Raw genomic sequence first — 13,330 nt, 5'->3', positions numbered from 1 at the left:
TGGCACTGAGCCATAGCGCGGGCGCAGGCGCCAGTCCGCTTCCCACTCATGATCCCTCGAGTCGCGTAGCACTCATGACCTACAAGTCTCTCGAAATGCGACGCAATAAAGCTCGCGCGCCCCTCGACCTGCGACGCACTCATGGTCTATCGGTCTAGGCCTGAGTACGTGCACCTCTAACAGGGCACTACACGACAGCCCACGTCGAGCCTCAAGCTACGAAGGCTAGGGGTCGGTATAGCCAAAATGATGGTACCTAGGAACATCGCAGCCCCGCGTCATTCGCCACGGTAAATAAGAAACAGATAATCTCAGACCCCATAAGTAATATTATGGGTAGGGGTTATGTTTGGCACATCATCAAACCCACATTCAAAACTGCCCCATAGAGTTATTTAGATAGATTTTAATAATTTAGAGCATGTTCGATTCAACTCCAATCCATATGAATTGAGAGGGATTGAGTGGGTTTTAATCCCAGGTAAGTCAAAATCTGTCCGAAAAGAATGCAGTCCCTCAATTCATAGGAGCTTTTGGGTATAGAGGGAGTATGCTACAAGTGCAAGTTGATCAAGCTCCTATGAACCATGACCCCAAAGAAACATCTAAAGGTCATACACATAGCCCATGCTTGCCACAGGCCCACAGCAGCACAACTTGCCTGCTCCTGGTATGGCAAGTTTTTGCCAATATGGCTGAGAAGCATCACTTCGAAGTTAGAACGGTGACACAATATACAGCCGAACACTGATGTTCACATCAAATGCAATACACTATTTTGCCGGAGAGATTTTTTTAAGCATTTGACTAAAGAACGCATTGGTTAGGATTTACAAAACCTAGACAGGGAACAGATCAAAAGGCAGCAGACGATTTTTTTTCTTGTTTTACTTTCCTATGCTTTACTTTCCAAACCTCCATATCCTATTTACGGCGAGGTTGGTATTTTTCCTGTGGAACGCTGGAGTGGGACGAAGGTTGGCCCTCCGGGGGCAACATACTTAAGAAACTCCCTTGAACAGGCTCCTCTTCGTCCATCCTCTCTGTTCAGAGATGAATGCAAGGTAAGTGGATCGTTCATGCCTTAACGGAGAGAGATAGTAGAGAGGTGAAATTCATGCAAGATGGCTCATTACCAAACATTGTCTTGATGGTTGGTCGCTTTGGTTTGGAACTCTTTTTCTTCAACTCTGCTGTTGCACAAAGCACCAAATCATTTTTTGTTGTTGTCAGACTAAACATATAGCAACTAAATAAGTGAAATAGTAGAAAGGATGAACATAGTAATGGGAGAACTAACCAATTCCTGCCACTTCATCATCATTCACAATTTCAAAGTTCTTGTACGTATACCCAACAAAGTTTGCATCTTTGGATGGAAGCATCTGTAAAAGAATAGTGTTTTTGTTTTCAATTCATTGATTGGGACTAACAAAATGAAGCTCCAATATGAGTGAAAATTCCAAAGCAAGTTTATAAATATGTTCCCTTGTTCAAAAGGAACTATCTAGCCATCCAGATCAATAGCAATGTTTGAAACACATTTTTAGGTATACATTTTATGGTTAACCAATGCATACTAGAGGGGTAAGAATGATTTTTAGTGTCCAAAGTGTGCCACTTCTGAGTTCTGAGCATAGTTCTGCCTTGATGGGGAGAAAACCAATGCAAAATATTTCACTTGAACAGCAGATATGGAACTGTCTGTAACTAGGTACATTACTATGTCCCATAATTAAACTACCTAGAAACCGTTAGTGGAGAACTCATGCATACCTTTCTCCAAGGGCCTGACTTGGATGAACTTTGAATTTGAGTTCCAATCTGCAAAGTAGTGGAAAAGATAATTAAATGAGTGAGCAATAGCTAATGCATTCATAGTTCAACTTTCACCAGGTCAACAACAAACACACTATCATATAGACAACAAAATAATAGTGTTACAATTGATTAATCCTGAAATTAAGAATCACTGTTTAAAGCCTAACTGATATGAAAGAGGAAAAGGCATCAGACTTGTCTCAACCCCAGTTTTCGTTAGGTAGCAGATAGAAATTGTGATTAGATCGCTGATTTCATTTAATTATACTACCAGGTAGCACTAACCCAAAGAAATTTAGCCTACAGTGCACAGGGAATCAACACAGACCACCTATTTGGGAGTACAATTGCATACTTCCAAGCAGAAGGAATGTCAGGGGGTGATTGTTCGCCTCTACCACTAGAATAAACTCTCAAGGGACCCCTTGCGTTTGATTTTACCATAAGCTAAGCCTACCTACAGGTATTTTTTGACAACCAGAATGAACACTAAACGGTATAAAAGCAGGAAAATAGGATCACAGGCACTACCAGAAGTTTAATCAGCAACTGCAATGTGGCATAACCACCACCCGATCTTATACTGTAGGCAAATATTATTGATGCAGATAATTTGCAGAAGTAAACCAACTGGGAAAGTAGAGTATTACCTCCTCGAAATTCTCAAAATTCTGAGTATCCAACTCTCCATTAACTTCTGGTATGAAAGCAGCTTTCATCTGATACAACTTCTCCCACTGAACACCTCCGAACCATGGATGCGCCTTAAGTCAAAAGTACGATTAAATTAGTTGGACACTTGGGTACGAGTATGGAAGTGTATGCATCAAACATGTGAATAAGACCGCACTTTTATTTCATGGGCTCCTTTTGTACCAAGTCGATGCTCAACATTACACAAAAGCTTGCTGATGAGAGCCTTAGCTTCAGGAGGAAGCTTTGCCTCTTCAGGGAATTTCAAGTGACTTCTCCAGTTCACAATCTACATGAACAAAGAAAAACATAAGTTAAGATCTTATAAAGCTACAGAAACATTTTTCTTACTAAAAGTAAGCAAGGCAGCTAGAATATAAAGCCCACTTTATTAACGAAGCGTATTGAGCGGTAGAGCTCATTTGACCAGCTGCAACCACTAACTTCCAGCCACTAATGCCCCGTTTGAATCCACCAAGCTAATAGTTAGCTGTTACAGATTAAAAAAAACTTTACCTGCAGGGGTAAGACAGCCCTTGGGCATTATATTAAGAAAAAGACATTCTCACGTAAGTCGAGAAAACCCCCAAACCCCTGCCCCACCCATACACAGTGGCACCGTAAGCCCATGTAAGAAACGATCGCGACCAGGACCGGTCCTCAGACCTATGGTTTGGTGTGGGACAGACGAGAGGATTTTTTTAACCAGAAATTCGCTCCGGGGAGTCGAGCCCGGGACCTGAGGAGTGCTATTCAGAGTTTCAGACCACCTAACCAACTCAGGCACTCAGCTAGAGACCCTTTCACTGTTACAGATTAGTTGGGGTGGATCCAAGGGACCCAGCTAATTGTCTGGCTGGTCACACAGCTGACGGCTATCTCACTAGATATTCCAACGCTATCCCCATGCCCTCCCACCTACCTCTATCCACGTGCCCTCCCAATAACAAGTAGAAAACAAAGGGCATTATAGACAAAACCACCAATGCTATCTCACTAGCTATCCCAGCGCCTTCCACGTGCCCTCCCACCTACCTCTATGCACGTGCCCTCTCAATAACTAGTAGAAAACAAAGGGCATTATAGACAAAACCACCAAATGCATCCACCTTTTAGTCAGTGGATCCAAACAACACCCTGCTAAATTTAGCTGGAAACAATTAGCTACTAGTGGATCCAAACAGGACCTGAATATTTGTGGTTACAGGCAAGTCATAGTTATCCTACTGTAGTTATCCTACTAATGAATGTTCATGAAGTTTGCATAGGATGACAATGAATATAGAATAGTATGCACACACATATATCCTGTGGATACCACATGTACCTTTCTGCAAGTAGACATTGGGTCCTCTGAATAAAATGGAGGGTAACCAACTAGCATTTCATACATAATAGCACCAAGGGACCACCTAAAGAAGAAAAAGAAGTGATACCAAGCATCCATCAAGGTACAGAAAGCACGGGGGTGATAGAATCACCAAGTCTAATAGTTAAAGAAATTTACAAGATAAGAAACCTAACCAGTCACACTCCGTTCCATATCCTTTCTTCAGTAGCACTTCTGGAGCAATATAATCAGGTGTACCGACTGTTGAGTATGCCTGTGTCCCAAAATTGCGATTAAACATGTCAACTGTGCTCAAGTGTACCTCAGCGCAGCAAGAAGGAAGCTTATGGAAAAGGGGGGAATCTTGATAGACATAGGAAGGACCAAGTTTTACCATCAATTGATGTCTTGTATGATTCACATGATCCACTAAAGAAATTAAACCCTAGAAAATATTACTGTTTGGATTCCTTTGTAATAGAAACAGTGTTGTTGTAACTGATTTTGTTAGTTTGATCCTGCTCCATACGAATTATAGTGCCCCACCCATTAGCCATAGACTCCAGAGTATTCCACACGACATGGTTCAACATTGTAAAGACTGGTTTGTGTCAGCAAAACAATACTGCATCCTTAGAACTGGGAACCACTTTCTGTCTTTTAGAAGTTCAATACGATTGTTTCAGAGACATGAGATCATACAAACATCATCTATGGAAACCCGGTTCAAAACATACAAATTTGAAGGAGCTATATAGCTTCATTATGGTTTTATTATGCCTAATAGGTTATAGGAGGCACAAAAAATGGATATAATGCAGACCTAGGAAAGTGAGTTCAAAGATTCAAACAAAAGCCACCATAACATTGTTCCCAAGCCATCAATAAGTTAATCCATCTTTATACACTACTTACCAACATCCGACGGTTCTTTTGCCAGTGTGACAATTGCTCCTGCTGTGTACGCCTCGGTGCAGAAGGGTTGCTTAACCGAGTGGTATCAGGCAAAGGTGTGGTAACTTTTCCAGACATATAATCTGGTTCATTCAAATTAGGGAAATTACTGCTGTCCAAAGGTTTACACAAACCGAAGTCAGAAAGCTTCAGGTGACCACTGTGATCTAACAAAAGATTATCTGGTTTGATATCCCTGACAAAAGGAACATAGGGATACATTATTTAAATTATAGAATCATCTGGCTTTTTTGGGACAAAAAAACATAGAGACACTAGTATGGTACCGATGAACATAGTTGTGCTTGTGAATAGACTCGATGGCAAGCACAGTTTCTGCAATATAAAATCTAGCTTCATCTTCTGTTAGTGTGTCTTTGCGCATAAGTAAAGTCATCATGTCTCCACCAGGAAGGTATTCCATGATGAGATATAAGAACTCTTCGTCTTGGAAAGAATAATAGAGCTTAACTATGTAAGCACTATCAACTTCAGCAAGAAGGTTCCTTTCAGCTTTGACATGTTCTACCTGAAATATATGTACACATGTCAGAGGATAACAAGCAAAACAGAAATAGAGAATGCCAAACAATGCAGAAAGACCGTACATGGTACCTGGCCCCTACGAAGCATTTCAGATTTCTTGAGCTTTTTCATTGCATAAACATTCTTAGAGACCTTCTCTCTACAAAGACGCACCTGCACAGTTAAGAGTAGCATAAGTAACATAGCAAAAAGAATGGCAAAACACAAAAAGAAAGGAAACGATCAGACTCAACTAAAACAGAAGACAACAGAAGAATCAGTTAAACCAGTTGTTAATAAGAGGTACTTAAAATTATATGAGTCAACTGCACTAAGAAGAATGATTGTTCTCTAATTCTCCTCTTGTAAAGAAAGAAAGGTAAAAAATGTGTTCATCCAATATCATAACTAAATATAAAAACAAAATAAATAACAATAAGCAGATAACAAAGATGCTACATATTAACTCAAAGCCCAAAATGGATATTAAGGACAAATGATTTTTTTTCATAGGTATATTACAAAAATCGAGGACCAGGCCTCTTTTCATAAATAACTGCAAGCCGCAGTAAAATGATACAATCCATCAGTTACCTCAATAATGGAGAAGGCACATGAAAATAGTGCTTGAAAAAAGATCAGGGTGTGTTAGAATATTTGCATATGTCATATGTGAACATAACGAATGAAAACTCATCACAAGCATGCATCAAGGGACCACAAGACAATTGAATGCCATCAATTTGGGAGACTAAAAACATGGCCTACAAAGGTCCAAAGAAAATACCAAAAAAAGTGCCAGATGAATGTCAGAAGAACAAGGACCACAAGGTTAACTTTATCCCAGTTTTCTTACAAGCAGAAGAGTTGCATTTGTAGAGTTGTCCTAAAATACAAGATGCAGCAAGGCACCAAGTTCCAAGCTCCAACTATATGAAATATCCACATTTATCTAGTGAAAAGGATTGTACCAGCAATATTGTCAAGTCAATATGTGGTGCATGTGTAGAATTTTTATATGCTTTTTATATAAGCAGAGGCTTCTTCAAAAAGAAAACGCCTGTGCACAACAAACGCTGATGGGATAGATAGAATTCAAAAGAAACAGAAATAATGTCATGTATATCATTGGACTGGTTTGCACAAACTGTTAAAGAATGGAAACTGAAAAGAGCTGTACCTCTCCGAATGCACCTCTCCCAATAATAGTCAAAAGTTCAAAATCTTCAACTCCCATCTTGTGTCTCTGCAAGCGCATATATTCAGTCTCTTTTTTCTCCAAATGCTTAAGAATGTTATTTTGCTCTTCTACAGGAACTTCGGCATCTTGTAATTTTCTCTCCAACATCCAGCGCCTAAAAGTAAACCAATATATTGTAAAGGTAAGATCACAAGTTCCTGCAAGTCAATTTGCATCAAATAAATGAAATCCAGCAAGTAGATTGGTTGACGAGAAAATTAAGTCTTCACATTTGAAATTTGATGATGATTGTAGGTATAAGTTTGAATTGCATAAGTTTTGAAACAAATTCGGTGAACATCATTTAGAATGAGTATGTAAGTTTACTTGAGTAAGTTTTTAAGTTCAAAGAGTCAATCCTAAAGAAGTCCATAAAATCATATTCAGCGTTGAGTTCATAGCTTTGCTAGATCATTGTGTATCACTATTCACTACAGAGCTACGACTTAATACAATTCACAAAAAAGAACAGCTACAACATAATATGGTACTGGAGCTACCTAACTTGAGTTAACGCTGTAACTGGGCTTTCTATTCTGGGCTAAACCATGGTCACAACACGCTTGTAAGGACTTGATCTTAGTCATCCGCGTGGCCGCACCTGTGTGGCTGTGCTTGCCATTCTAGTCCAAACATGGCATGGCATGTGTGCAGTTGGGCATCCTGCTTGATAACAGCAAGATGGGGACCTTCATTTCTTTCTATTCTACACTTAAGTCGTAATTTGGAATTTTGCTACTTGTATGAAAACTAGATCACTAGATGGGTGCTAAATCTATAGCCAAAGCAGACAAAGGTGAAAATAAGTTTATTAATATCCACTGGACTGCCTACCTCTCTTTCCTATCTTGCAGGGACTTCATCTGGGTCTTGTAGTGGTTCTCAATGTACTGTTTTGCAGCGGCAACCCTCTGTTTCGTCGCACTAGAAGGGGCATCGTCCATCGGGGGCTTTCCTGGATCTTTTCCATGTCTGGCAGCCACCACTGGCCTCTTCGATTTGTCTCTCGGCTGGAACTTCTGGAACCAACTTCTCACAGAATCCATCTCCACTCACAATAGAATCATCTCTGGAACCAGGCCAGCCTCTTATAGTGAGCAAGGCAGCAGGAACGGGGCAGATGTTGAAAAGGTCAAGTGACTCAATCAGCCCCAAATTGCGGATCAGGTATCCAAGATCAACAACTCTCCGTGGAACCAGATGCTGGGGAGTGGGGACGACACCCTCTATCTGAAACCAAAAAAAAAAAAAACCCGATCAGAGTCGTTAGACCAAGTTGTGGCATCCACGGCACGACTAGATGGAACTGAAAATGTCAGCGGTACAGTCTGGCTTTATTAATAACTCAAACCCCGTTTGGCCACGGCGCATGTAAACCCACTCCAAGTTTCAGAACAACGATTCCGAACTCGAATTGTCCGTCAAAAGGAGTAGCAAAAGCACTGGTTCCAACCAGGAAGAAGGAACTTAAATGTCAGCTCCGAACATGGACCCCCCCACTAAAAAAACCCCCAACAATTCCATTTCCACACCCGGAGCCGCGGAGTTCGGTACGGGAATCGCATTGCCGCGGCTCGTGGCGCGACACCTTAAAAAAGCAGTGCCTAAAAAGCAGCAGCGGAGTCGGAGACCAGCCCCGCCCAAGTAACTCCCTGAGACCAGAACCAGAGGCACGCCGCGCGGAGCTGTAATTCGCCACCGGAGACCCACCGCTACAGCACGGCCCCGACCCAAACCGCAGGCGCGGACAGCAGGCGGAGGGGAATCCCGGGCCCGAAACCGAGTGGCAAATCGCGCGTGCGCAGGAGCGGAGCCCCGGCGCGGATCAGCGGCGGAGGGCGGGCGTTCGGAGCTCACCTCGGCAGCGGCGGGGCACGCGGAGCGGATCTCGCCCGAGGCGGCACCGATTGGATTGGAGCAAAAGCGGGCACTCGCGAGTCGCGACTCGCGACCCGCTTTTCCCTTTCCTCTCCCCTCCTCCCCTGCTCTCCACTTGACCCTCCGGGCCCGGGTTGGTGTCTTTTCGTTTGCGAGGCAAAAACCGTGTGAAGAGAGGAGAGAGCGTGTGCGCGAGAGAGGGTCTAGCCTCTAGGATCGAAAGAGAGACGTGGGTGTTCGTGTGTAGGAGAAGATATAGGGGAGTCCGTGTCATTTAAACTTTCTTAAATTTAACTAGATTCATATAATATATTAGCAATATTATATCTTCAAATAATTTTACTATAAAAAATAGACTCAAATATCTATTTGATGATTCAAATAATTTTACTACTCAAATAGATTCAAATAATTTATACTACTCTATTAAAAATTTAATGTGGGCAACTAATACTACCACAGCTTTATTTTTCTCACGTCCTCTACAATTTTGGAGCTAACCATCAACCCACATATACTTTAGTATTTAAAAATAAAAAATAATTATATTTATAGTTTAGACCTCGTTTCTCACACTCCTATGTCTCGTGTCAACGCACCAACACATACCTAGTTTTACTATAAAAATAGACTTGGTGAAACGCCCTGGCTGGCTCAGCTTCTCTGTAGAAGTTTTTTTTTGCTATTTTAAATCTTTTATAAAAAATAATTTTAGAAATAACACGGTTGGAAACTATTTTTGCATTGCGCTCATCAACACAACCACGAGGCTGCGTATTGGGAATCTGATTCAAAAATATACGTAGTATTATAAATCTAAACACATCTTATCCTATACTTTGAATTATGTCTAGGGAAAAATAAAATCCCACAATCAAGTGTGTAATGTATTTTCCAAGATAATGTACATGTTGCACATTCTATAATCCTTTAGAAACCAAACGTGGACCACCGTCACCTTGACCTTGTCTAGGGCGATTGGCCTCTTTATACCATAGAATGACAACTAAATATTGATAACTATCTCCAACAAAGAAATATATACTCTCCCGTAACACCTCCAACAACAAATTGTAAGCCGTTTGCTAAAGTAGTGGGTGGTGCTCGCGCCTTCTATTCCTAGTTATTTAATGTACAACCTCTATCTAGTGATTACCTTGAAATGGAGGTATGTGTTTCGCGTTACAACAACGAGGTTGGCGGAGCCCAGCTCAGCTTGGTCGACAGCGATAGAGCTAGGGAGGACAAGAGAAGATGGAGCACGACACCACCGATATATAGCATGCGTAGTCTGAAAGGGGAATAGCCGACTAATTTCTTTGATTGATTTTGGTGCTTCATGACCATCACAACCTCATGGAGTAACTAGTTTGCTTAGTCTTTGATTCGCATGTGTATAAGTCCACTAAACTCAGTTCTAAGTTAGAAACAACTCAAAACCATCCACCAAGGGATAAAACTTAGAAAATATGAAGAAAACCTAGTTTCACACTTGGATAAGTTGAATACACCCCTAGGAAGTCATTTAATACATCTAAGGAGGTTGGTTCGCTCATATTTGCAAAGTCACCATTTTGGAACTAGTTTGAGCAAAAAACAAGTTCTTGAGAAAGAGAGAAGAAAAATTCCAAGATCTATGACTTAGACTAGTTGGATTGTCATCGCATATGTTTGTCTAAGTCATAGGAACATTCTCAAACATAGTAAAAATTTTGAAGAAGAATTGGGCAAAAGATAGAAAACCAGTGCTGCTGCCTATCGCACTGGGGGCTCACCGGACCGTTTGGTCCAAGGGACTCAGACTCGAGGAAAACTAGACTCAGCACCGAGTGGTGCACCAAATAGGCATGGTTCACGGTCCGGTGCACGAACCAAGTCCAGTGTGAATTATAGCGAACAAGCCAGCCTCGGGAATTCTCGGAGCCGGAGCACCGGACCATCTAACAAGGTTAAATGGTCGCATGCAACAGTCAGAACGGTAACATGCCAGAGCATTATTCATGGTCCGGTGCACAACTGTGCAGTCCTCAAGCACGAGTTCTCCGCTCCCTACACACCCCAACAAAACGGTGTGGTAGAGAGGAAGAACAGGACGCTTATAGACATGGCGAGGACGATGCTTGGAGAATTCAAGACGCCCGAGCGGTTTTGGTCGGAAGCTGTGAACACAGCTTGCCACGCCATAAACCGGGTCTACCTTCATCGCCTTCTCAAGAAGACCTCGTATGAACTTCTAACCGGTAACAAACCCAACGTTTCATACTTTCGTGTATTTGGGAGTAAATGTTATATTCTAGTGAAGAAAGGTAGAAATTCTAAATTTGCTCCCAAAGCTGTAGAAGGGTTTTTGCTAGGTTATGACTCAAATACAAAGGTGTATAGAGTCTTCAACAAATCATCGGGTTTGGTTAAAGTCTCTAGCGACGTTGTATTTGATGAGACTAATGGCTCTCCAAGAGAGCAAGTTGATCTTGATGATGTAGATGAAGATGATGTTCCAACGGCCGCAATACGCACCATGGCGATTGGAGATGTGCGACCACAGGAACAAAAAGAGCAAGATCAACCTTCTTCCTCAACAATGGTGCACCCCCCAACTCAAGATGATGAACAGGCTCATCAAAAAGAGACGTGTGATCAAGGGGGAGCACAAGATGATCAAGTTATGGAGGAAGAAGCACCACAGGCCCCTCCAACTCAAGTCCGAGCGACGATTCAAGGGAATGAATCATCCCGTCGACCATATTCTGGGTGATATAAGCAAGGGAGTAACCACTCGCTCTAGATTAGCTAATTTTTGTGAGCATTACTCGTTCGTCTCTTCTATTGAGCCTTTTAGGGTAGAAGAGGCCTTGCTAGATCCGGACTGGGTGTTGGCCATGCAGGAAGAGCTCAACAACTTCAAGCGAAATGAAGTTTGGACCCTGGTGCCACGTCCAAAGCAAAACGTTATGGGAACCAAGTGGGTGTCCCGCAACAAGCAAGACGAGCACAGAGTGGTGACAAGAAACAAGGCTCGACTTGTGGCAAAAGGTTATGCCGAAGTCGCAGGTTTTGATTTCGAGGAGACCTTTGCTCCTGTGGCTAGGCTAGAGTCTATTCGCATTTTGTTAGCCTATGTTGCTCATCATTCTTTCAGGTTGTTTCAAATGGATGTGAAGAGCGCTTTCCTCAATGGGCCAATCAAGGAGGAGGTGTATGTGGAACAACCCCCTGGCTTTGAGGATGACAGGTACCCCGACCATGTGTGTAAGCTCTCTAAGGCGCTCTATGGACTTAAGCAAGCCCCAAGAGCATGGTATGAATGTCTTAGAGATTTCCTAATTGCTAATTCTTTCAAGGTTGGGAAAGTCGGTTCAACTCTTTTCACTAAGACTTGTGATGGTGACCTATTTGTGTGCCAAATTTATGTCGATGACATAATATTTGGTTCTACTAACCAAAAGTCTTGTGAAGAGTTTAGCAGGGTGATGACACAGAAATTTGAGATGTCGATGATGGACGAGTTGAACTACTTCCTTGGGTTCCAAGTGAAGCAACTCAAGGATGGCACCTTCATCTCACAAATGAAGTACACGCAAGACCTTCTCAAGCGGTTTGGGATGAAGGACGCCAAGCCCGCAAAGACGCCGATGGGAACCGACGGACACGTCGACCTCAACAGAGGAGGTAAGTCTGTTGATCAAAAGGCATACCGGTCCATGATAGGTTCATTGCTTTATTTATGTGCTAGTACACTAGATATTATGCTTAGCGTATGCATGTGTGCTAGATTTCAATCCGATCCAAGGGAGTGCCACCTTATGGCCGTTAAGCGAATTCTTAGATATTTAGTTGCTACGTCTTGCTTCGGGATCTGGTATCCAAAGGGGTCAACCTTTGACTTGATTGGATACTCAGACTTCGATTATGCCGGATGCAAGGTTGATAGGAAGAGTACATTAGGGACGTGCCAATTCCTAGGAAGGTCCCTGGTGTCTTGGAATTCTACGAAACAAACTTCTGTTGCCCTATCCACCGCTGAGGCCGAGTACGTTGCCGCATGACAGTGTTGTGCGCAACTACTTTGGATGAGGCAAACCCTCCGGGACTTTGGCTACAGTCTGAGCAAAGTCCCACTCCTATGTGACAACGAGAGTGCAATCCGCATGGCGGATAATCCTGTTGAACACAGCCGCACTAAGCACATAGACATCCGGCATCACTTTTTGAGAGACCACCAGCAAAAGGGAGATATCGAAGTGTTCTATGTTAGCACCGAGAACCAGCTAGCCGATATCTTTACCAAGCCTTTAGATGAGAAGACCTTTTGCCGGCTGCGTAGTGAGCTAAATGTCTTAGATTCGCGTAACTTGGATTGATCTATAGCATACATGTGTTTTATGCCTTTGATCATGTTCCTTTACGAATTTTGTTGCTTAATTATGATGCTCGAGTTGTGCAAGGAATCCCCGGACCTCACAAGTCCATGTGTGAGTGATGCACATATTTAGGGGGAGATATGCTACAACTTGACCATTTGAGACTAACCGTGTGGTTGAGTTTACTTGATTTAGTCTCAAAAGTAAGTTGAAAGGGAAAGGTGAACTTGGACCATGCAAGACTTCCACTGCACTCCGATGAGAGGGTAACTAACTCCAAGTTCATCTCTATACTCATATTGCCTTTTTGCTTTTAATTGACAATTTTGGTGAGGCAATGGGGTTAAAGGGCCAAGATTGATCCCGTTTTGGTGCTTAATGCCAAAGGGGGAGAAAATAAGGCCAAAGCAAATGGATCAGCTACCACTTGTGAATTTTTTAAAAAAGAGTAGAGTAGAACTTTTGATTTGTCAAAATACTCTTACTATCAAATTTTGGTCTCTTGTGGGGAGAATGTTTGACTATGAG

At 42.3% G+C, this 13,330-nt stretch overlaps 1 protein-coding gene across 4 annotated transcripts; it reads right to left on the bottom strand.

Annotated features, from left to right (window-relative positions):
* Positions 1-709: 709 nt before the first annotated feature.
* On the bottom strand, positions 710-8,722 carry LOC103630587 (serine/threonine-protein kinase tricorner-like). 4 transcript variants are annotated; one of them, XM_020539167.3, is made up of 14 exons: positions 8,421-8,722; positions 7,398-7,793; positions 6,504-6,721; positions 5,414-5,497; positions 5,086-5,327; positions 4,760-4,994; positions 4,039-4,118; positions 3,842-3,926; positions 2,672-2,803; positions 2,472-2,585; positions 1,777-1,824; positions 1,301-1,385; positions 1,137-1,193; positions 710-1,043 (listed from the first exon to the last, which is right to left on the bottom strand). In XM_020539167.3, the coding sequence occupies exons 3-14, from the start codon at positions 6,669-6,671 to the stop codon at positions 925-927; spliced, it is 1,449 nt and encodes a 482-aa protein (XP_020394756.1). In that variant the 5' UTR covers positions 6,672-6,721; positions 7,398-7,793; positions 8,421-8,722; the 3' UTR covers positions 710-924. The 4 variants fall into 4 exon arrangements, with proteins under 4 accessions (XP_020394756.1, XP_035815725.1, XP_020394755.1 ...); XM_035959832.1 differs by having other exon boundaries at positions 1,137-1,190; XM_020539166.1 differs by having other exon boundaries at positions 1,137-1,190; positions 6,504-6,678; positions 8,421-8,668.
* Positions 8,723-13,330: the final 4,608 nt, after the last annotated feature.

This window comes from Zea mays, chromosome 6 (genome assembly GCF_902167145.1).
Source record: "Zea mays cultivar B73 chromosome 6, Zm-B73-REFERENCE-NAM-5.0, whole genome shotgun sequence".
Classification (NCBI taxonomy): Eukaryota; Viridiplantae; Streptophyta; class Magnoliopsida; order Poales; family Poaceae; genus Zea; species Zea mays.
The sequence above is the reverse complement of the archived record's forward strand: the minus strand, read 5'-3'. Positions and strand labels throughout refer to the sequence as shown.

What these genes read in the sequence shown, in the direction of transcription:
- LOC103630587 (NM_001301623.1), bottom strand. Translation starts at nt 7,609, where the DNA reads ATGGATTCTGTGAGAAGTTGGTTCCAGAAGTTCCAGCCGAGAGACAAA. An exon ending in GGAGAGGTGCATTCGGAGAG is followed by an intron (nt 5,498 to 6,503) that starts GTACAGCTCTTT and finishes TTAACTGTGCAG; the next exon opens with GTGCGTCTTTGTAGAGAGAA. An exon ending in AAAAGAACCGTCGGATGTTG is followed by an intron (nt 4,119 to 4,759) that starts GTAAGTAGTGTA and finishes TTTGGGACACAG; the next exon opens with GCATACTCAACAGTCGGTAC.